The sequence below is a fragment of the Sander lucioperca genome, chromosome 1 (genome assembly GCF_008315115.2).
Source record: "Sander lucioperca isolate FBNREF2018 chromosome 1, SLUC_FBN_1.2, whole genome shotgun sequence".
Lineage (NCBI taxonomy): Eukaryota > Metazoa > Chordata > Actinopteri > Perciformes > Percidae > Sander > Sander lucioperca.
In genome coordinates, this window is record NC_050173.1 from 26,809,956 (window position 1) to 26,833,320 (window position 23,365).

Below are 23,365 nucleotides of genomic sequence, written 5' to 3' on the forward strand. Positions count from 1 at the left end.
CTTCTGACCTATGCTATCCTGAAACTACATATGCATGCACTGTGTGAGAGGACTCACATTGAGTCAATATGGTGGCCATTGCGGTCTTGAACTTGTCTTTGGCCTCCTCCACCTCCTTCTCATGCTGACGCTTCTCGCTCATCAGCCGGCGGATGTGGCTGTTGGATGACTGGATCATGGAGTAGAAGTTGTTGGCGTTCCTGCGGTTGACTTCACCTCGTTCCAGCCATGTCGAGAGCACACGCACTGCTTCAGGAAACTTATTGTCATCTGGTGAAGAAGGGAGGAGACGAGGTGGAGAGAGCAAGAGTCTGGGTCAATATTAAACCATTTCCCTCAGTATATTGACATCTGGGCAATAGTGAAAGGGAAACGAGTCTATATATAAAGTGCTGCCTTCACAAACTCTGTCATTTGACCAAGATAGAAGGAAAGAAGAAAGTAAAAAAGTGTGGAAAAGAGAAAAAAACAAAAGCGGTACAGAAGTACAATAACAAAACAGCCCCTGCCAACTAACTAAACTAAAGTTTAGTCTGGTCAGAAAGGGACAGAAGTAAAGAGCAAAAGCTGCCTGGCCAAATTTACTCTGGAACCATTTGATGATCAGAGACATGCAGGAGGTAACAAGTTTAACAACAACCCGAATAAGGAACATATTTCACAATGTACGCACAACAAAATTATTTCACAAAAGAAGGCAAGTAGCAAAAATCATCTCAGCTGCTGACATTTAGTTTAATTAATGTTTGTGTGTTATTTTCATGTCTGTACAAGCTGTCTTGACAACATCTATTCGTGTTGTATGCTGGGTTGTCTCCAGGTCGCACGCAGGAGTGTTTGGGAAAAAAGAATGAGGACATGAAGATGATGAGATGAAAATAACTTCAAGAACTTGCTGTCATTTCGGGATAAAAGGAACAGAGCGGATTAAATAAAGATCGAGGAGAAAAAAATATCACATCTATACACTGAACATAAAAGATCGGGAGGTTAAATAAGAAGAACAGTGTCAGGGTGAAATCAATCAGCTCCTGTCTTTCCTATAAATATCTTTGGTAAACAACCCTTGCCAAATGTCTACAGAAATGTTGAGCACAGGTTTAGCTTCTGTTTACAAAGCTCAGGTTGTTTAGCAGTATTCCTTCTTTGTCTGGTGAATAATCAGATGATGTCAGGATACTTTATTGATTTCTATTGTTGTTATTCCACTGTGGTTGTCCTGTCCTCTGCTGGGCTGCTTACAAGTCAGAGGAGCATTGGAGACAATATGCTCCCACAGACAGATGTCAGTATACAACACAATGCCTTAGACCTCCACAACACACACACACACATACACACACACACACACACACACACACACACACACACACACACACACACACACACACACACACACACAAAGAGGGGTGCAAATGCATCATGTACACATAAACATTACTTAGCATCTTTACAGATTGAGCAGCTGGGGAGGTTTATATTTATTTCAGCCAGGTTCTGCAGATGCTCTCAATTTCTTTATGTCACACATACACAAACACAAACACACACACACACACACACACACACACACACACACACACACACACACACAGACGGCGTGCATGAATGATGATCTATCACAGCAATAGATATTGAATCAAGGTGTTATCTCATGAATCCCTGAGGTGTTCGTTTTTGTTTATAGGCAGACTCTAGTCTCATAATACATGGCTCCCTGCAGCGGTATTATTAATAGACAATCTGGAGGAATAGTAGTGGCATTTGAACACTGACAATGGCCAGAGGCCACATAGATTTAGATTTGCACTTAATGGGCCTTAAGCTAAGGCATTACCTGAGTATAAATACACAAATTAATGATGTATTACCTTGGTTTATCCAAAATAAATACCCCATTAGAAAACTTGCTTCATTGTTTCTCAACATGTTTCTCTTTATACATAAGTCAGAGCTATTCTGACAAGAAAGAGATGGGATAGTGAGTGACAATAAACTTGCAGAAAACGATCCAGAACAAAACAATTTTACGAGATACTATATTGCTGCGTGTGCCATTGACTAAACAACCCCAAAGAAGCTCGGTGAACAGCTGTAAGAAAAAGACTAAATCTGTGAAACATCCCAGTAAATGGTGCTGCATTTCAGCAAAAATATAATTTTCCTGTGAAATCATCCACTGACTTTTCTCAATTAATTTTGTTCTGCCATGCTTTTTTCTTTATTCAGATTCCAAAATGTTAATGGAACAATCACATAACAGTTGGTCCAATGACTAGAAAATGACAAGCATTGACCTTTCCTTCAAAAATAAAAAAGACATATAGATGAGAATGGTGGTTCTCATCTCATCAATGGTGGTTGTTAAGTGGTCAATTAGCAGATATGAATAAAAAGGCAAGAAATCTACCCACCAAAACATTATCAACACTGGATCTAGTGGAGCTCTTGAGCTATTTTAGGTAAAGTGCTTTCCTCACTTTAATATTACAGTAAAAAGGGGAGGGTAAGGAGAACAGAAATGTCACTGGGGATCAACAAGGAATATCTTGTCACAGATGTTTGATTACATTAAGAATTTAAATGGTTCAACAAGTTATTCTCACATCCCAGAAGCCCCTTCAGCCCACCCTCTACGTAAATGTGCTCCAAACACTGATGGAAACTATACTCAACCACACAAGGCATTTCAATATTTCAACTTAAAGTACAGCTCCTTGCAGTCAAGGAATATGATTAAAAGGTATCAAGTCACTTTAAATTCTCAGTAGGATGCAGAAGTGTAAGACACTCAAATGATAAAAAGTCTGCAGACACTAAAAGGAACACTGAATATAATGTGATGTGTGTTTAGATTACTGTCTCTGCTGGATCTAAATAAAGTTAGAATCAACACATTTTCATCCCTTCATTTATAGTCTATATTTGAATGTTCTGCACCAGGTTACATTTTGAACTGGTAAATATTAAGTGTTAATATTTAAGTTACTTCAATTATAGCTTAATTGATTAGTTGATTAAACAATATGCTCCATCTACACAAGATGCATTCATCCACAGTATTGAGTGTAGGTCATCTGCATTTTGGCAGCGCTCTACACAGCCCAATACACAATCACTGTTGTTAGACACATAATAAGAAGAAAACAGATGGGTTTAGACAGCTGGATTGTTTAAAACAGAAGCCTGAACTGTTCCGTCAGATGTGCATGAGACAGATACTGAAAAAACACGGCTAAAACACTTTCTGTGTAGACAGAGTCTACAGCCATGCTAGTGGCTCTGTGAGTCTGTACATAGGCACAGCAGCGCTTTGAGCTAAATGGTGATCTTTGCATCCTAACGTGCTTACAATGATAATGCAAACATGCTAATGTTTATCAGGTATGATATTTATAACATTCACCCTCTTAATTGATCTAGATTGACTGACTGATATGTTTGTCTACCATTGACCAACCTTTGATCTTGTCTCCCAGCTGGCTGCACTCGTGCTCTGAGTAGTGGACGATGGGAGGAGGGGAGGGCGGCCGGAGGCGATCCTCCTCTACCTTGCGCCGGTGCCTCTCCTCTCTGGCCAACATGCGCTGGCGACACTCCCACTCATAGAGGTCGTCTCTGGCCTGGGCAAAGTCCACGTGGAGACGGCCGGAGTCTTTTTTGTCTGTGCTGGAGCCCAAACGAATACGGTAACCTGTGGAGAGGAAGAGAGGTTTTTAGAGAACTAGGCAAAGTTGAGGTCTGGGGAAAAGATGTACTGTAGAGATAGAGAGAGAAAACAGGACATGGAAGATAGCTGAGACATTTTATTGATTGGATGAGTGTGGCAACGGGGGTGACATATACATTTTTATCAACACCTACTCGGATTCAGATGTACAGTAAATAGACAGAGATAGGCACAGACAGAATAACAAGCAAACACAGGCAGATATACACAGATAGGAAGACAAAAGGTTACATTTACACACACACACACACACACACACACACACACACACACACACACACACACACACACACACACACACAGAAGCACGTGTAACTTGTCCTCATTTTCTTTCAGATTGAAAGGAACAACCTGATCTATACATCCTCTTTGTTCTCACCATTTGTCCTGTTACTGCAGCTGGACTCCAGGTGTATAGACCGATACATAGACAGACAAAAGCTGAGAGAGTCACTTGAGATATTAATTATGCATGTCCACAAGTGTGAAACACTAATTACAGCGATAGACCTGGATCACCTAACTGCCTCCCACCTGACACTCAAAGCTCATTCCACTGCCTGAGTGTGGGTGTGAAGAGCAATCACACTCGTTTTGTTAATTGATTGGTCTGAATGATCTGTGAGAGGATGGGGTGTTTACAGTACAGTGTGAACTCACAGACTAGAAGAGAAAGCTCAGAAAGCCCTTGGCCAACCTTTCCTCCAAAAACACATGAACGTACACTCTCTTCGGGGAAAAGTCGAGATAAAGTTGGATGTTGGTGTGAGCAGAAGAAAGATATGAGTGTGAGTTTGGGGTTGTTTCTTGAGTCTGCTCTCCCTGCTTAAGGCTCTCGGTTTGCTTTAATATTTCATAAAGGGAGACCTCAGTGTGTCGAGGCTGCTGTGAGTGTAAGGGTTTCGGGAGAAGAGGGCAGAGTGTTACGGAAAGTAGTATTTATGACAAAGCTACACAGGTCTGTCATCTGGCTAATATTTATCTCCAGTCTTACCGTAGAGAAGAGGTAGATGAAATCACACACAGACACACACACCCAATCACACATACACACACGCATTAAATAATGCAGAGGGTGTTATTGCAGTGGCTGGTCTTTTAAATTAGCTTTGTGAAGACGGAATATATGGTCTGCAATTCACATAGAGAGATTTAAGGCACCTGTGCAGGAGAAGCTGCTAGATGGAGATAAAATAAAATAAAAAAAGGCCGGAAGTCTAGTAAAGACTAACTAAGTCTTAGTAACTGATATGTTATATATACTTTGACATCAAGGATTCATTGGCTGCAGAATAATAATGACTGTGATTCTGACTGCATGCATATGTGGTTGTAGGGCGAGAAACAGTTATTATTCAATACAAAACGGTGTGTTCAGACTGAAAGCAATGCAAATTTTAGAAGCTGTACAAACCACTCTGGAAAGTTCTGACAAACTGGGGTGAAGATGGATCCATGCAAGTTTCAACTTGAGCAAAAGGATTCTGCTTATGCCAAGCCTTTATGACTCTATTTATTGAACATATAAAGCCAGGTGGAAAAAGGAGAGGGCTGTAGAAAAATAACAGAAAGGCCTGGTGAGTATGTCAGTAAGTTAGCTGTCACACAAACACCTCCTTCAAGTTTCTGATGGAGATTGTTTAGGAGTTGTCTCCTTCTCAGTAACACATCCAGCAAAACCGTCTCCGCTGTGAACGCTGTTCTCCATAACAGAAAATAAAAGAATGTAAATAGAGCAATTACACAAGAGCAGTCTCATTTTTTGTATCGAGACAAGGTGAATTAGAGTTAAACTGGATGTAACTCGAGTTCTACGCATAGTGCACCGTCGCTCTGTTTCACAGAGTAACTGTTTACTCTTTTCCATTTACTCTGTGAAACAGAGCGACGGTGCACTATGCGTAGAACTGGAGTTACATCCAGTTTAACCCTAATTCACCTTGTCTTGTGGGGAATATAATTAAAGCATGAGATGGCCTGATCACGTATGATACAGCTGTTAAGTGCTGTGGTGGTAGTAACAATAGGTTTTATTGGCTATCTACAGCAGGTTGGTCATTAACACTTTAAGTCAAGTATAAACCCAGCTCCTAAAAGTTACACACATGCACACCTCGCTTTTGGTAATTAGGGAGAGGCAAGCACTTTTTTTCGATGAATGTCACAGTCACAGCCATGCTTCTGTGACCTTTACACCATCACTGCCCTAATTCAACTGAACATCTGTTGAAAGAGAATCTTTTACATTTGCAATAAAGGGTACAAAAGGATTATGACCTATTAAATTGCAGCTAACTCACTCCATTTACACAATGGAGGATTGATGCCCCGAGTGCAGAACAAAAACATATTAGGATCATATGAGGTAACACTGAACAGAAGAGAAAGACAAAACTGCAGCTGTCAATTGGCATGGTCAGTAATTTCCACATATATGACAAGAGATGCACAAATGATAAATGTGCTTATTTATAAATTTAAAAAAGGATAATGACTGATATAATAGCTGGAGTCCATTAATTTAGTCTTATACTGCTTGACTCTTTTGTTCCTAAACTACATATCAAGTGTTGTTCACTTCCAAAGTCCAGTTTGTATGGAGTGCCGCAAACCTTCCATCTATCTGTCCATCCATCCACCTATCTATTTATCCATCTGTCAAATGGTCCCGAGAGAATGTGTGAGGCTGGAGAATTGTAGTGCTGAATGATGGATATTAGCCCTTTCATTTCCATCAAAGTAAAGGTTAACAGCTCATCATTCTTCCTCCACCTGAGGTGAAGGAGTGCTGGGGCACTGATAGCAGTGGACTGACAATACAAGCGGTCCCTACAGATTTAATATTGTCCAGGCGGGTGAGAAAGAAAACTGTTATCCTCTGACCTTTAAGCCCAACGTAAACCAATACATACCTAAAAACAAGGTTGGACGTTTGTTGGGGTTTCCGTTACAGAGCAGTGAGGATTGGGCATAAAAGCAACAAACTATATGTGTGCAGATGGCTAACCAGATGAAAAACGTTCCTTCTCTAAAAAGACATAATCAAATATACCATGATTTACCTCATTACATAAGTACTTAGAAACTGGGGCCACTGGTTTTAGAGTGAAATTATCTTACCAGAGAGGAGGAGAGCCTTGTCCACAGTAAACTCTTCAGCAAATCGGATATGGCAGAAGTTTTTCTTGCTCCTTCTGATAGCAGCAATATCCCCACACTGTCCAAAGACCTCCACGATGAGCTGCTCAGTTGCGTTCTCAGGCAAACCACCGACAAATACCGTCTTACACCCAGGAGGGCGTTCCCTTGTTGCCGGAGGCGGAAGGTCTGCCAAACATGGAGAAGGAAAGACAAGCGACAATATTATTTCAATTGAAGGTGAAATTGTAGTCCACACAGCATGAATGTAGTAGGAAATTCATCAAAAGAATTCAGATTATAGTTGATTGATTGGCACTTAATTATTGAAGCTACAACAACAGTTTTAATAATGAAAGATATCGAAATACATGAGGATATTTTAGGGTTATTCTGAGTAATGCCATACTGTATAGATTCAGTCCAGCCGGCTGGGTTTGCTTAGCAGTGCTTTCCAATAAGTCAATTATTTTCTCTTTGGCCTGTATTTCATGGGGTCGACAATCTGCCTTCAAAGGTTGTGACATGATTTAAAATTTTGCTTCCATCAATTGAACCAGCAACAAATAAAAAATGTAGGGTAACACTTTACTTGAAGTTTTCTACATAAGAGTGACATGACACTGTCATGAACACATGAACCCTAACCCTAACCATAACTTGTCATGACAAAACCGAATGACACTTACTAAAAGAAGCGTTATGTCATAAACATTTATGACTTGTTTATAATGTTTTATGACACGTTCATGACAGTGTCATGTCACTCTTATGTAGATACCTTCAAGTAAAGTGTAACCAAATGTAGTGCTTACAGTCAAACTGTTTTAACTGCTTCAATGTTTCAGCTGCAGCGAGCACTTGTTTGCCTTTTCTAGTTCAATGTAAACCCTAAAATAGCTGGATTCAAAAGGGAAAAAAGACTCATGAAAACATAAAAACTTTTAGTATGAGGTTGAAACAGCAAAGGTAATCATGAATGTCTCTTCTCTCCCTCAGCCAGTCCAGAACACGTGTTCATTATATATACAGCACAGTAACACTGTAACATGGCCATCAAATGCATCAAACTGAGTGCTTTAAAATTACCCTATAATTAATGTCTTTTCTCTTTCTCAGCCTGCCAGAAACACATGCCCATTATACATAGGCTACTGTAACACTTACATGGCCATCATATGCATCAAACTAAGTACTTTAAAATGACTCTTTATTTAAGCCATATTATACAAATGAAAACTGGATGATGAAAATTCTTTCTCTGAAAATGCTAATTTAGTTCCATATCTTTTCCTACCTTCTAATGACATGATTTGAGGCAGAGAAATCTGATGTGAGAAACCAAGAAAATCAAACTAAACTAAAAAGTTGCCATAGACATTCAAGTCAATTTTATTTACATAGCCCACTATCATGAATCACATCTGCCACATAGAGCACATACCACATCCTCTGTCCTTCTTAGACCCTTGATAAGAAAAAAAAATAAGAAAAAAAGAAATCCTCTTATGGGGAAAAAATGGAAGAAACCAGGAAGAGCAACTGAGGAGGGATCCCTCTCCCAGGACGGACAGAAACACATGCAATAGATGTTGACTATAAAGAATAAACAAAAAAAGTAAAACTATCATATGGACAATTAGGATAACAATATTAAAGATATAATAAAGATATTAATCTGGGAGGATGTAAGGGAACTTTAAAGTGCTGCCAAACAAATATGACCTGAGCCACACAACCTCCTTTTCCTAGAATTTTGTAGGTCATCAGAAGCACCTTAAAGTCTGATCTGACATGGGTAGGGAGCCAATGAAGGAAAGGTAAAACTGGCGTAATATGATCAAGTTTTCTAGATTTAGCTAAAATTCTTGCAGCAAAGTTCTGAACCATTTAAAGACTTTTAGTACCGGCACGCAGCAGGCCTGACAACAAAATGTTACAACCCCTCCTCTACGCAGTTGCTAGTATACATGGAGGACATAGAGGATTAAAAACACATGATGGACTCTTTAGAAGAGGTAATTATTTTCATTCGAGCTTCTGCACGGGAATGTCACCGGACGCCACAATCTTCTGAACATAGCCATACTGAGAAATACAGACGGAGTTGTGTGGAGCTGATAGTCTTAATTAACTTTGTAGCAACTCATTTGGCAATGGCTTGAATGTAACGGACATTCATTAATATCAAAAAGTTACGCACTAAAGCTTTAAATGACTGTGTATTATTTGGCCAAGAGGTTAATTATAAAGAGAGAAAAGCAGAGGGCCAAGAACATTGTATAGGCTGTAGATTATTAGTGGAACGTTTTGGTGACCTGTGCATGCGATGGTGTGGGGTGGTGATCCAGATAAAGACAACGTATGAGTAATATGGTGGGGGAGGGAGACAGTCTCAATGTTGTAAAACAATCAGTCAATCAATTTTTATTTGTCACTTAAATTTGAAGGACGATGTACAACGTACGAGGTACAATTCCAGTGAAATGTAATCCCATCAGCTCTTTCAACTTGTGCATGATTCATTATAAAGTAGAATGTGGCCGTCAGATCGGCACACAGAAAAAGAGTCACCATTTGAATGGCACCCACACTCCAGGATCCAGCCAAGTCTCTTCAAAAGGACACCATAGCTCCCAACATCCCGCTGGAAACCGACGCAGGCACGGAGGCCACCCAGAGGAGGCGACTGGAGAATTTCCCGCCTCATTGCAGTGTCAGTCTGGAAGTGTGCACTGTAAAGAATACCCTGGCTGGCTATTAACTAAGCTAGTGGACTCCAAATCTGCACTTAATAGAAACCCAGCAGGCTCTCTAATCATCTCTAATCACCTGCAACATGTGGAGTGCTAAGTCCCTATTGTCAAACATCTTGACACAAATACCTGTCTATATTTTCCTAGACAATATTGCAGTGTCTGTTCCAGTAGGGTGAAGGCTAACCTCTCAGCAGGTAAGAAAGAAGGCCAATTATCAACACAACCAAGTCCCTGCTCACTGCAATAACGAGCCAGGGCAATGATGAGATGTAGAGTAGTGGAAAGATTTCTCTATGACCATACAATGATGGAAATATAGCATGATAAGGGATGACATGGAACAATATGCTTGAATAATTTTCATATTACAGAAATAATCACATCACGCCATCCCTAGCATGAAAATCAAATCCGTCTGGCCGGAGAGAGGTTGATCCTTTTGTGTCGATCGTTTGAAGCATGAAGGACGTTACTGACTGAACAAAGATAAATGTTGACTGATCTAATCTCAGAAAGATCCGGCTTTCCATGGATGATATGAGTGACTCGTTGAGTCTGCACAAGGGAAACTAGGAAATTGATTGGTGCTAAACCATCTGGGCCATCTTGGCTTTAAAGTTTGCACTGTTATCTAACCTAGAAAAGATGGTATAAAGCATAACTCAAGTTTGGTGTTACTATGGTTATATAATATTAGAAAAAAACTCTCAGTATAACACAATTCAACAGCAGCACAAACTGCAACCTCAAACATTACCATAAAGTTGAATTAACACCTCTCTAAAACAATTTCAACAAAAATTTACATTATAACCATCCTGAAGATATAATGTATTGCAGGGTATTGTATTAGACTGCAGTAGTTTTAGCTAGGTGTGCCTAATAAACTGGCAACTGAAGAGTGGTCCAAAGTAAAAAAAAAAAAAAAGAAAAAAAAAAAGCAAGAGCAGAGGTTATTATAGTCTGATTCAGTGAACTGAGCTACAGCTGTGAAAGCAACCTGACCAAATGTCCCTCATGTAAATATTCAAATAAATTGTAGCCAAATGTTGTAGGCATAATATAAAACCAGAAATAATATCCTGACCTTACAGTAGCCATCAAAAATATAGTGACATTTGCTGTCCGACACACAGTACAAATTGGAGCCAGTAGTTATGTGAAAAGTACTTCAAGCAGAGCTGAAATGTAGGACTCATTCATGAACACTTTGAGCTGCTGAAACCACTTTCCCATGGCTATAAAGCTGTGGCTTAAATCATACGACTTTTCATCAATCATGTCCTAAATTAGAAAAAAATACAGAGTACTTTTCATTCAGTATTCAAAAGGTTGGACATGAAATTTTAAATTATGGGCCAAAGAGGAGCCATTTTCCAGTCCTGTAGCTTTAGTGCTGGAAAGCCTGTAGCATAGTTATGGTAAAATACTTCAAAGGTACTTTATGGCTTTGTCCTCCTCATGTCACAGATTGCTCTGGCACATGGCCCAAATGCCGCTGTCCCCTGACCTTGGCGATGATGATGGCATTAAAACTGGAACATGGACATACTCACGGCTGCTCTCTCACTCGCATACTCAAAGCCAGAACACACACACACACACACACACACACACACACACACACGCACATAAACAGCAATGCTAGGACAGCACCAAGGTGATAGTTTCCTGGCATTTACTTTGCAGTCAGCTAAAACATACTGCGCTTCATTGCACGATTCAGCATTAAATTGCAATTCCTGACATTTCGCTGATGAGCGAGGAGGACAATATAAAAGGACAACAAGGTAACAATCTGACATTTAGCTGACATCCTTGATTCACAAAAGCCTGCTTTTAAAAACTAACATTTTTTTCCCCAGACACAATAGAGATGTGACTGCATTACCAAATGTTTGGCTTTGAAAGAAGGATGAAATCCATACTGAGCACTTTTTAGAAATGTAAGCACGTAGACAGAATGGTTCTGAAGGGCATCTTTGGTCTTTTACTTGAGGGTAATTACAAACAGACAAGCCTGACATCGATGAAAAAGTGTTGGAAAAAGAAGAGCTGCAGGAACTGATGACCATTAAAGACACTCACAAAGTAACTCCCTGAAGCAATAAATGAAATGTAGGTCTTCAGCAAAAAAGGGCCAGAGACCAAGGTGGATTTGTGTTTGTGGAGTATAGGAGTCATGAAGAAGAAGAAAAAGAAGACCGAGACAAAGTTTAATCAAATCTTTTTCAAGTTTTTCTACGAGAACTCCAAACCCTGTATAGCAACAAAAACTTGAGCAACTGGACAAGATGCTTATTGAAAGAGTGTGCTTTTACAAATATACAGTAATTGTATTAACTATAAAAAAAACAATTCATATCACTGTCAAGACAAATCAACTTTTGTGCATTTATGCAGTCCAATCGTTTATGATTAATAAACAAGTCAAACAACAACAAAGTTATCAATCGTTGAAGTCATGAAAGCCAAATAACTGTGATGAGATTTTCTGATTTTTACTGGTATATATGCTTAAATTGTATATATTTGTGTGTTGGACACAACAAGCACACTGAGGATGTCGCTTTGGTCTCAACGAATTTGTGATGGGTAATTACTCCGAGGTCCGAGGTGGAAAAGCTGGGGGGTCCTGCTTCCTGTGATAGCTGCCATATGCAACCTGCTGCCCTCTATCCTCATCACACATACAAGCACTCACTGCTATTGCCTGCTGGACACATAACAAATACCTTAGGAAATAGAGCACTGACTCACAATCAACCTCTAACATCACACACAGTACAAGAAGAGAGAAAAACACACTATTGAAAGCAATATTTCTGTTCACGTTTTCCATTTTTCTTCCTGTTATATATTTTTTTGTTCCCCACACACACATCATACTGTATACAAAAACTGTATGATACTCATTTAAAACATTTTTTTTTAAAGAAAGAGCATGTCAGATATTTATTGTGACCCCATGCGTGGTCCCCTGTGGTGGAGCTTTATCATGACCCCCTTAGAAGAACCCCAGAGGCTTCAGTTACAGAGGAAACCTACCAGTGAGCCATCAAATCTCCTCAATGGCATCCGCTCGGTTCTAGGTGAATGTCTTCCCATCTGTTAAAATAAATTGCTGCATTGAATTCCTAGCCTAAAATGCTGTTATTTGGATGCCACTTTACCTTCTTTCTCCTCAACATGTCTGCTACTGAGGTACAGTATGTCATCTGATTGTGTTCAAAGGACAGTTTTTGACACCCACACCAACAGCGATGCCTTTCATTGTGGGGGGACGTTTTTTTTTTTTCATGATGGGCCTTCTTGCCTTAAAGATGACATAAAGGAAAGGAAATGAAAAATACGAGACATGATAGGAAAGAAAGGTGAGCGAGAATGAAAATGTGGCAGGAATGTCAAAGATGTGTGAAGATGCTGTTGTAGAGAAGATGGAGTGAAGGGTTAAAGTCAGAGATTTTTCTTTCTTTATCCAAAGTGCTTTACAAGTAGCATGAGTGCTTACATTTTGTGTTTATAAGAGGCCCATTGGAGATGGAGTACTTAACCTTAGCAGTGTACATGCCATCTGTACCCACTGATCTGCATACAGTATGAATCTCTGGTTATGATTCTTTCTTTTAAAATCTCTTTAGATTCTTGCTATGGCTGTTTATTTTACGTATTTTGTCATATACATAATAAAAAGACTCAGAGGCTGAAGGCTTGAATTGGACAATAACTATATTTCAGTAACATGATTCTTATAGACTTAAGAGCAAGGCTTTGATTCGACAAAAAGGAAAGAAAATGCCAAGTGCTAACAGTAAAAGAATATAACCCTAGTCATACAATGCGTGCTTATTTCAGGTTATTGTGTTGTAACCTTGGGTGGTACAACTCCTCATTCAGCCTCAGGATTAGAATGAACTCTGTATAAAGGTATACACTGTTTTTCATCCCTGTGCTCATCTCTGATAACTAGTGTGTAAAGGCCTGGTGAGGGGGAAATATTCATCCACTAATATATCTATCTATCATGTGTGATAAATGTTTCTGTCTGCATTAAAGTGACAGTGATGCTTTATACTAAAGGTGAACTCTGAACTCAAACAAACTTGGTATCAAAGGCATCCTCCTGCTCTGGTTGTAGAGAGGAGCTTCCACTAATAGTCTAGGTTGAAATTGATGTGTTCTTCATCTGACATGTAAAGCTGCCTTGAAAAGGCCTCCAGACAGACAGTTTTATCTAACGGAAGGAAGAAAGTTTCCTCCCAGAGGGAGAGAACACTAGGATCACATTTAATTATTTACGGAACGCCTGTGTGAAGGAAATGTTTTACGTTCAGGGGGTTATTTTTTCTGTTTAATCCACCATATTGGTGAAACAAACAGATGTCCAAAAAAATGAAATGATGACCTAAAAAATAAAAAATATGTAAAAAAAAACCCAAGATTATGAAATAGTGATTAGAATATGTTCTGTAGGGCTTTATTCACAATGTCATTTGAGGCAAATGAGAAAGATAGTTCCATAGTTTATATCTGGTTGAAAATAAACCTGCTTTTAAGAAGCTTGGATGAAGATTAGATAACTGTCTGGTTGAGTAGGAGCGACTGTGAATTAGTTTCACAATAAGACCTTGAATTATTTGGAAGATTTCCCATTTGAATTTATGCATGAATTTATGCAAAACATGAATATATTGTAAGATGATAAGTTTCCATACAGATAATAACTAGATGGGGGATGTAAATTAGACACCTGACAAATCAAGGGACTCCATCGCATTGATGCAAAATAGCATGATGCCATCAGGCAGTCCTGTTAATGTCTTTGCAACATTTCCCACAATGGCCCCATAAAACCAGAGACATTAAAGGTAAAATAACTTTAGTATAAATGGTATAGAGAAATCTTCTCACAGCATATAGTGTCATATCATCTAATCCTATTTAGGTGCTTTGCTATTGAAATACGAAATAATATATTTGCGCTGCATCTTGGCACACATTACAGTGGCGTTTTATGAAAGACTATAAGGGGGACTGGACTTGTTGTCATAGAGGCAATGTCCCCGGTGGGAGCCATCTTAGAAACACCACTATAGTATTATAATAGGAATGGTGTTCAGTTCATATTCCACTCCTCTGTTGCTCAGTTTTATATAATATTGGCTGTTTAACTTTTCTTGACCTGCTATTTCGTACGGTCAACACATTTTCTCCTGGTTCAGACGGAGAGCTTGCTTGCTTTTTGCAATAATAAGAAAAGTTCACCTTTTATTCCTTCAGAACAGAGTGGAAAGATTAACCCAATTACCATGAATCATCTATAGTGGCCCACAGGGGACAGTACTGTAGCTATAAGTAATAATGGCAATTTAACAATTTAATTATGAAAGCAGGGACTTTTTGCCCCTACATCCTGATTTTCAAACCAATACCTGCCTTACCTTGTACGGCACCTCCCGATATCACAAGATTACTCGAGAATCACTGGATCACATATCACACGGAAATCCATCTTGTCAGTTATCAAGTAATGCGTTTGTGTCTGAACTACCAGCCTACCGAACCGATCAGCGTCCGGTGAGGAGCTACTGGCAGCTACGGGCGTGGTTAAGGTGCGTGTGACGGCCACAACTGTTTGTTGAAAAACAAAAGACGTGATAGACAGAGTGTTCATCCAATCACCTGCCAAGTATTTTTTGTGCTTGCACTTTTTCCAAACAGTTTCCAGTGACGGCTTCTTATATGGTTCTGTGTAACAAACCATCTGGCGCGTCAGGTTACCACAAGCCCCCATTCATTTCAGATCCTGATGCACAAACATGTCATTGTAAAGATGTCCATACTGTATATGTGCATTTGTCCAGGCATGTGTGTGAAAAAGTGAGTGTGTGTTTTGACATATACATATGTAACAGTCAGAGCCTGACAGAGACCTTTTACAGAGACCTATAAGTAGTAGGCTGGAAGACTCAAAGGTGATCAAGTAATTACGTGGATTTGACCCCTTAAACACAAGGTGGGAGAGGAGAAGATGCAGTATATGAAAGAGCGAGAGGGAGAGCTATATATGTATATGGTACAGTAGAGCGAGCAAGTGAAGAGAGATTAGAAAAGAGATACAGCAATAAGGATGAGTTGAGCTAAGAGGAGGACAGAGTCCATCACCTCTTTGGCCAGACATATTGAAGACAGCAGCACTGTGTTATGTGTTCACAGAGGTCACTCCTCCAATTATAGATTCACAGTCATCACACAATTGCACGCACGCATGCACACACACACACCTCAACACGTACTTTAATCCCCCCGTCCCTCCTCCCCTCCTTCCTGATGAATGCAAATCAGCTACGCTCTGCTAGATAGAGGTACTAAAGGTGACATTAAGGAAGAATACTCACTTCTTCTTTGTTGTAACACAATATCTGGCTGAGTGGTGCATATGTGTCTATCCAGAGCCCGAGTGTGAGAGAAGTCATAGATAATGCACACAACTGCATCAATAAATAAAACATACTCCAGGCTCACTGACGACGGGTCAGCCTGCAGCGTTTCTGTGCTGCTTATTTCTGGTACAACAGCGTGGACTTACTATGAGACTTACTGGGGTTGGGAGGAAACAGCGTGCAGCTCTTGCAGTGAATGATCTCCCTGACAACTGTTGCATCCTGGGAGAGGGGCAGGGGCGCCATGCCCAGGCTGGGCATCATGGGATTTAGGGGGGTAATGCCACTCATCAGCCCGAGACTGGGGTCAAAATCTGGAGTCAGGAGAGAAACATGGATGAGAATACAAAGCAAAAAACACAGCAGCAGCTGGAAGCAGTGACACACATTAAGAAATTTGCTTTTGTTTCCTAACTGCTATTCAGTCACAGCTAACCTTTACTGTGACATCATTTGACATAATTTGAGCACTGGCTGTTTTCATGTTCGTTACATTGTGTACTTCCTCCATGAACACGGAGCAACACTTCTGTCAACAGTGGTGACACACAAGCAGTTTATAAATAACTGCTGAATATATCAGCCACTCATGCATAAATCATCTGACAAAAAACATGAATATTTAAACTATTTTTACTTATTGTCATTCTTTCTCTCTCTCACACACACACACACACACACACACACACACACACACACACACACTCTCTCCTTGCTCTCTATCTCCCCCCTCTCCTCCTCTTTAGTCTTTGAATGATGACCTGTAACATTACAAAGACATATGAGGAAAAAAACAGAGACACTATATTCACAGGTACTGATTTAGACTGCACCTGGACACACACAAACACACATCCCTACTCTTGCACACATTCCCAGCTTTTTTTGATATGGAAATACATTGCCCCTTCCCATGAGTCTCCACTGCACCTGCAGCAGACAGCGGCAGAGAAAGGATGTCATTGTGTGCATGTGTGTGTATGCAATCCCTTGCATACCCAGACTTCATCCCCATGAGTAACTAAAACTTGACTGAGACAAAACTGAATTGAAAGCACAACAAAACACAGATGCAATGTTCGCTCAAGAGGACTGGCATGGAGGTTTTCTTTTTCTGGAGCAGTCAACAGAGAAAAAGGAATCGAGTTTGATTATGCAGTAGAGTAGTGGGAAGGATGGAAAAAGTTAAGAGATGACACAATGCTGCTGAACTAAACACTATAAAGAGGAAGAGCTGCGATACTCTGTTGGCTCGCCTGGCTTTCTCTGTCTCCTGTTGATGACCTCGACATCCATCTTTGGCCAGGTGACAGAGGGAGAGGAGGCAGCCGATCATGAAAACACTGCTTCGATGGCAGAGCGATGAATGATTATTCTTGTAAGGTGGAGGAGAGGAAGATGGATAACACGGAGGAAGAGAAGCAGTAAAAGAGAAACAGCCATAAAATTGGATCCAATTATTATTACGGCATACCAGGATGGTACTGTTCTCATTAAAACTTTATTTCTTTATCTGTCTGGGCGGGGTCGCAGATGTTGTTAATTGTATTCTTATCTGTATAAGGTATAAAAACAATAGCTGGCTGCTGCATAGCAATATATATATATATATATATATATATATATATATATATGAAATATGTGAGGTAACTGAGAAAAAAAGGAACCAGATTTACTTAGGCTACTGCACTTTACTCTAATAAGTAACTTATAACTTAAGCAAGTTGATTTTCATCCCATACTGAAATGAAATTAAACTAATGGCTGCTTTCAAGTTGAGAAAATTCAATAATCTACAACACTGCTGCATGGTTGGAAAATGTTCAGCATTGATGAATAAGAATACTAGCGCTGTGCCCTGTTCAAAATGTTCTAAGTCGGCTCTGAGTCACCAGTTTATAACTGTGGAGGTTGAGGTTTACTACGTGACTGTGACACCCCATGAGTCGCCAGTTTGGGACAAATCTGTTTCTTCATATATGCACCTTACCGAGAATTTAGAAAAATACTATATTATTCATGTCCTTTGCCCAATTACAGAAGAGTCCAGAGCACTGTTTTGTCTCACATTTAGTTCTCATGTTTTTAGGTCCTTGCATCATCTGTGATGTGAAAATATCAGATTTGCTCACAGTCACAGAGATAGAAAGCATTAGTCCTGATAATAAGTTCATCCTCCTCTGCATGGCAAAGTGGCATACAAACTGGACGTCATTAGGGGAAGCAGTGCCAGCATCTACTTCACGAGTCGTTTAGCTAACTTCGCTAACATTCGGCGCCGGAACTGAGAGCATCTGCATCGCACTACTCTGCCCTTGGCAATGGTCTGCATCGCTCTCCCCATCTTTTCCATTACCCTATTCTAATTAATATTAGTTTAATACTGGGATTCTAAAAGTTTATAGCATTGTTTGTGTGACAATGATACAGAAAAAAACTATCTTTTGACAGACTTCGAAGGCAGCTGTAGAGAATACTGTTCACTGAACATTTGAATTTGGACATTTTCTGACTAGGCTACATTCACAGCGCAGTTAAAATTGTTCAAAACTCAGATTTATTTCCTCTCAATATGCATTGATGTTTTCTAATCAGTAAAACAGCATTACTTATATATAAATTAATAGATTTCTGTTGCATGGTCTCTTTTTTAGTTAAGAATCTGGCTTCTGATTAGGGGTAAAAAAATCAGACCTGTCTGCTCTGCATACTCAGATCTGACTACCATGACGAGGAGTCAGTCTTACGTCATCAATTTGATGCTGTTGTACTACTTGTTGGCCATTGCAGTTTGGCAAGGCTGGGAGTTAGCACTAAAGATGCAACAATAGAAAAAAAAAAGTTGAAGAAAAGCCTCAATGCAGCCAAAACTTTCATCACAGAAAGGTACTGAAACCAAGTGGGAGAAGAGTGGGTAAGAAAATTGATGTGGACGTTATTGTTACTCTGTGCACGCATTACTTTTCACCATCACTGACATTTCATACTGGTGGGGGATATGGGTTACATCCTGAATGGATATGACCAGTCGTCTGGAAATGTGAGATATGAGCAGCATTTATAAACTGAGCATGAAGTGTGTATCAGTATATGCACTTATTCACCTGTGCGCCGTGTCTATGTATGTCATTTAATCATACAAATGATTATCATTAATGTTTTTATTCTGTTAAATTTGTGATCATGTCTGTGTCAGTGTGCCTGGTTTTCTGTTACTTTTCGTACTTTCTGTACAAAGGATTAAATAAGGCTCTGTCTGACCCAGGAAACATCGAGATCAGACAAAAAGTAGTCTCCAGTGTAACATCCCGGCTTCTCTGCTCCATTTGCTTGCCATGGTAATCCTATCAGACTCCAAGCATATTCCTTTACACAAGCATAAATACAGCAGGAAATACTGTTTGTTTGTTCTGTTGTGTTCACAATTTAAATGTTGATGGAGGGCAAATTAAGTTTGTATTTTTAGTAAGAACTAATCTGATTAGGAGCATGGCCGACTCATCTCAAATGAAGCCCCATAGTGTGTTTGTTGTGGCACATCTTTTAAAAAAATATCACATATTTTCTTTAACCCCTTAATCCCATGAAAAAAATTGAAAAGTTCACTGATGTGCCAATATGACAATTATAAACAAGACTAAAATAGGACATGGTACAAGAATTATCAGTAAAATTGCCCCAGAATTTAATCTAAAACTGTTAAATTATGTGGCGGTGAAGCAGATTGGATTTCTGGGCATATGTTGGTGGTTGGTGTTGTTTTTCTTGTTTCAGAAGAGAAAATCAAACACATCTCCCGCAGAGCAGCTGTGGAGTTCAACAGAAAGAAAAAAGATTCAGCAGTATGAACCATCAAGCAAAATGTCATGTTTTCTAAGTCCATCAGAATCAAAGAGCAGAGGCTTGTTTCTTTTAACAGTCAGCAATCACTCTGTCAAATCATACAATCAAAATCCATAATAGAAGACAAAGAAATACATGTCTCCATGCACCTGAATGAAACAGCCCTGAGACAGTTCAGGCTTGACTCACATTTTTTTCAAGTAGAAAATGTCTCCCTTTCTTGTAGAACCTTTATACTGTGCGGTTGTTGACTCTCACTCCAAAGTTGAAAATTGAGACTGTGAGACAACTCCAACAATAGCTGATTTAGAGGTTTGTTCAACCAGAGACGGGCTGCGTCAAATCTTTGACAGTTTCTGATTTTTTTCATATATCAAGACCAAAATACAACAATGTGACTGTTGCTACGACCAAGGTTTACAAACCATTCAATTGTAAAACAAGATGAAATGACGCAAAATAAACTGTCAAGCTAGCATAATGCTAGTGCTAAAACACATATCTACCTTAAGCTCACTTTGCAAAATCAGCATTTTATGTTTCCGTCTTTTCACTGGCAGAGCACAGTTGATGGATTGACATGAAATTTAATACAGACATTCATGGCCCCCAGAGGATAAACTCTAATGGCTTGAGGGTAATCCCCTCACCTTTCACATAGCGTCACCATGAGGTTGACATTTGTGGTTTTAAATTAACTGTTTCAACAAACATTGATGTTCCCCTTGGGATGTTGTACCTTTGGTGATCCCTTCACTTTCCATCTACTGTAGCACCATCATCAGGTTATAAGTTTAATAGTTTAAGTTCGTCCAATGCTTATTGTTTATGACCAAACACCTATAAACTAATAACACTACCACCAGCCTTATCTCAGCAGCCTTCCACTTTTGCAATGATCAAAGCAGTCTTCTAACATGACAAAAAACCTTTTAATGCAGTAAGTGATAACTCCTTCATTAATGTAAGTACTCACACTTTGCCATCATTACCACAATGCCTAAGTCCATTTTACAGCATTCACCTGAACAGTCAATCCTATTTTTCTACATCCATGCATCTACACACTAACAGTGTGCGCTTAGAAGTCTGTAAGAGCATGTGCATGTGCAGAGAGCAGCAGCAGCAGCAGAGACGTGCGTGATAAGATATTATTTACTTTCTCTTCTTCCAGGGGATTTTCAGCTGCTCCGGTACTCTCATCACTATGGCAACAATGGCGCTTCAGCCCGGAAGCCATGTTTTATGTTTCATCACTAAGGGCGCGTTGACTGAGTGTTTGAGTGGTTTCAGTGCAAAAGGGGTCTGTACTGTGAAACTCCTCAGAGTCTCAGAGATCATGAAAGTGCCCTTAAACAAAAACATCAAGAGAAACCTTCTAGTTCTCCGACCGCCCACACAAGGCTGCCAGTCTCTGTCTGTTTATCTCTGATCTCTTTTTCTCTCGCTCACGGTTTGACTGTCTTTTTTAAATCCATTTCTTTGTGCGCTTCTTCATTACTGTACATGTCGCTGTTCTAAAACATTTACACAAACAGTACACCCCCATCTTGGTGCTTTTTTTCCAAATGTACAATAAAATCTTTCCCGGAGGTTTGTTAAATGGACAGTAACTGCATTTCAGACTGCATGTGTGTAAGAAGCACAGACATGAAATTCAATTTAAAACATAAAAAAATATGTTAAATAAGCTCCTGGTTATCGTTGTTGTACTCCCTTTTCCCGCTTGACACAACCTCCCCTCCCCTTTCTTCCTCCTCAAACTGTGATTTCCACAGTAAATGTTCCCTCTCAGCAGAGTCAGCTATGGGTGGCGGACAGGGGGACACAGAAAGCCGCTGTGAGGCATGCTGGGTAATATGGGTAATATTTTCTGATGAAGAGACAGGCCTAAGCCTCCTGGAACTTGGCCTTTTACTCAACCTGCCAACTGTCCCCCCATCTGCATCTCCATTTCCCTCCTAATATCCGCCAGATATCTCTCAAAACCCCATCAGTCTCTATTAAATACAAATAATTCTTCAATTGATTTTCTGTATTGTAACAGATATATCACATTTGTTCCGCATAGATTGTACCTCTTTAACTCAGTGGAATTTTTATGAACCACAATTTTAATCATTTATTTTTACACTATTCATTTTTCCTCCGACTTTATCGTATGTAAAATCGGTGTCTCGCTGGTCGCTGCAGTAGATCAAATCACAGAGTATGAGAATGTGTGTGTGTGCGTGTGTATACGTTCATGTATAACTGTGTGCCAAGCAAACACAGCAGCGTAAGGCTTTTTGTTCATTCAAAAATATGCTGTAAAAATATGAAATTCCGTTATCTGTAAGATAACAGAATTGCCATTTTGCAGTGAATTCTAATGTAGATACAACTATTCATTATTTACTAAAAGCGGCTGGTAGTTACAGTCTAAAAAATGCAGCATGAAAAACAGTTAATCCTCTCCAGCTGACTCTGACCTCCCAATAGGGCAAGCGAGCACTGAATTTCACGTCTGGAGTGAATACATCATATAAATGGACAGTGCTTTACCCCGCAAGTTAATAAGGATATACTGAACAGCACTACACAATATAAAAGGGTATTCCGAAAAGCCACATTAAAAACATTTCAATGCTTGTTTGATGTTTTGTATATTACTGATAGAGAAAAGCTAATTACAGTGGTGATACCTATGAATGGGCTGCATAAGAAAACAAAAGGCTCCAAGAAAATAAGTGTTATGAGGCATGAAATCAAATTGGGTTTAGGCTTAAAGCTGCCAGCAAAGCATATTGTTTAACAACCCCGCTTTTTTAAATAATGGACATCCAGGGTAAATAATTACTAATTAGTTGACAGTTTTAATTCATTCACACTACAATGTTCTGCCACCGGCAGTTGGTTTCAGTTAAACATTCTGTTGCTACTAGCAACCCCAACTGGCAAAGTTACAATTCCAGCTGTTTTGGTTTAAAGTTTCGTTTGGACAAGATTAACATTTGAGAGTTGGAGGTGGAGAATGAAATATTCACTGTGGTCCTTGGTAATTTAACTTGCCGTTTTGGACATTTTACACATCGCAGAGCTACTGGATGTGGTCTGTAATAGACCTTCTGCAGGACTAGCCAGGATTGACCAGGGCTGATGCATTGACTGTTTAAGTAAAGCCAAAACATCTTGATCGCTCCCTGGTGGCTGGTTGCAGAATAGGTCATAAATCCCGCCACTCCATGTTAGTGGATGAGCCAAACTAAAAAAATCAAAGTAAACGTCCAACACATTTTTCCCAAAGATGGTTTCTGTCATTTAAAGTAGTTTTGATCACGCTGATGTTTGTTGAAGTGTTAATTTTTCTGACAGGTTTTGTTTTAATTAGTTATTTGATGCTATATAAACATGGCAAAACGCCATGATGACTTTGGTATCGTGCCTCCACCCACCGATCACTACTGCGCAGA

At 39.6% G+C, this 23,365-nt stretch overlaps 1 protein-coding gene across 5 annotated transcripts in view; it reads right to left on the minus strand.

Moving 5' to 3' along the window:
- Positions 1-23,365, minus strand: part of LOC116052522 (ecto-NOX disulfide-thiol exchanger 2-like) — a 189,264-nt gene that overhangs the window by 35,129 nt on the left and 130,770 nt on the right. For all 5 annotated transcript variants that reach the window (XM_036001397.1, XM_031303288.2, XM_036001396.1 and 2 more), the window contains 4 exons: positions 16,229-16,384; positions 6,851-7,057; positions 3,461-3,694; positions 58-270 (listed from right to left, as the gene is read on the minus strand). In XM_036001397.1, coding sequence (XP_035857290.1) covers positions 58-270; positions 3,461-3,694; positions 6,851-7,057; positions 16,229-16,384 — 810 coding nt within the window. The remainder of the gene's footprint in view (positions 1-57; positions 271-3,460; positions 3,695-6,850; positions 7,058-16,228; positions 16,385-23,365) is intronic.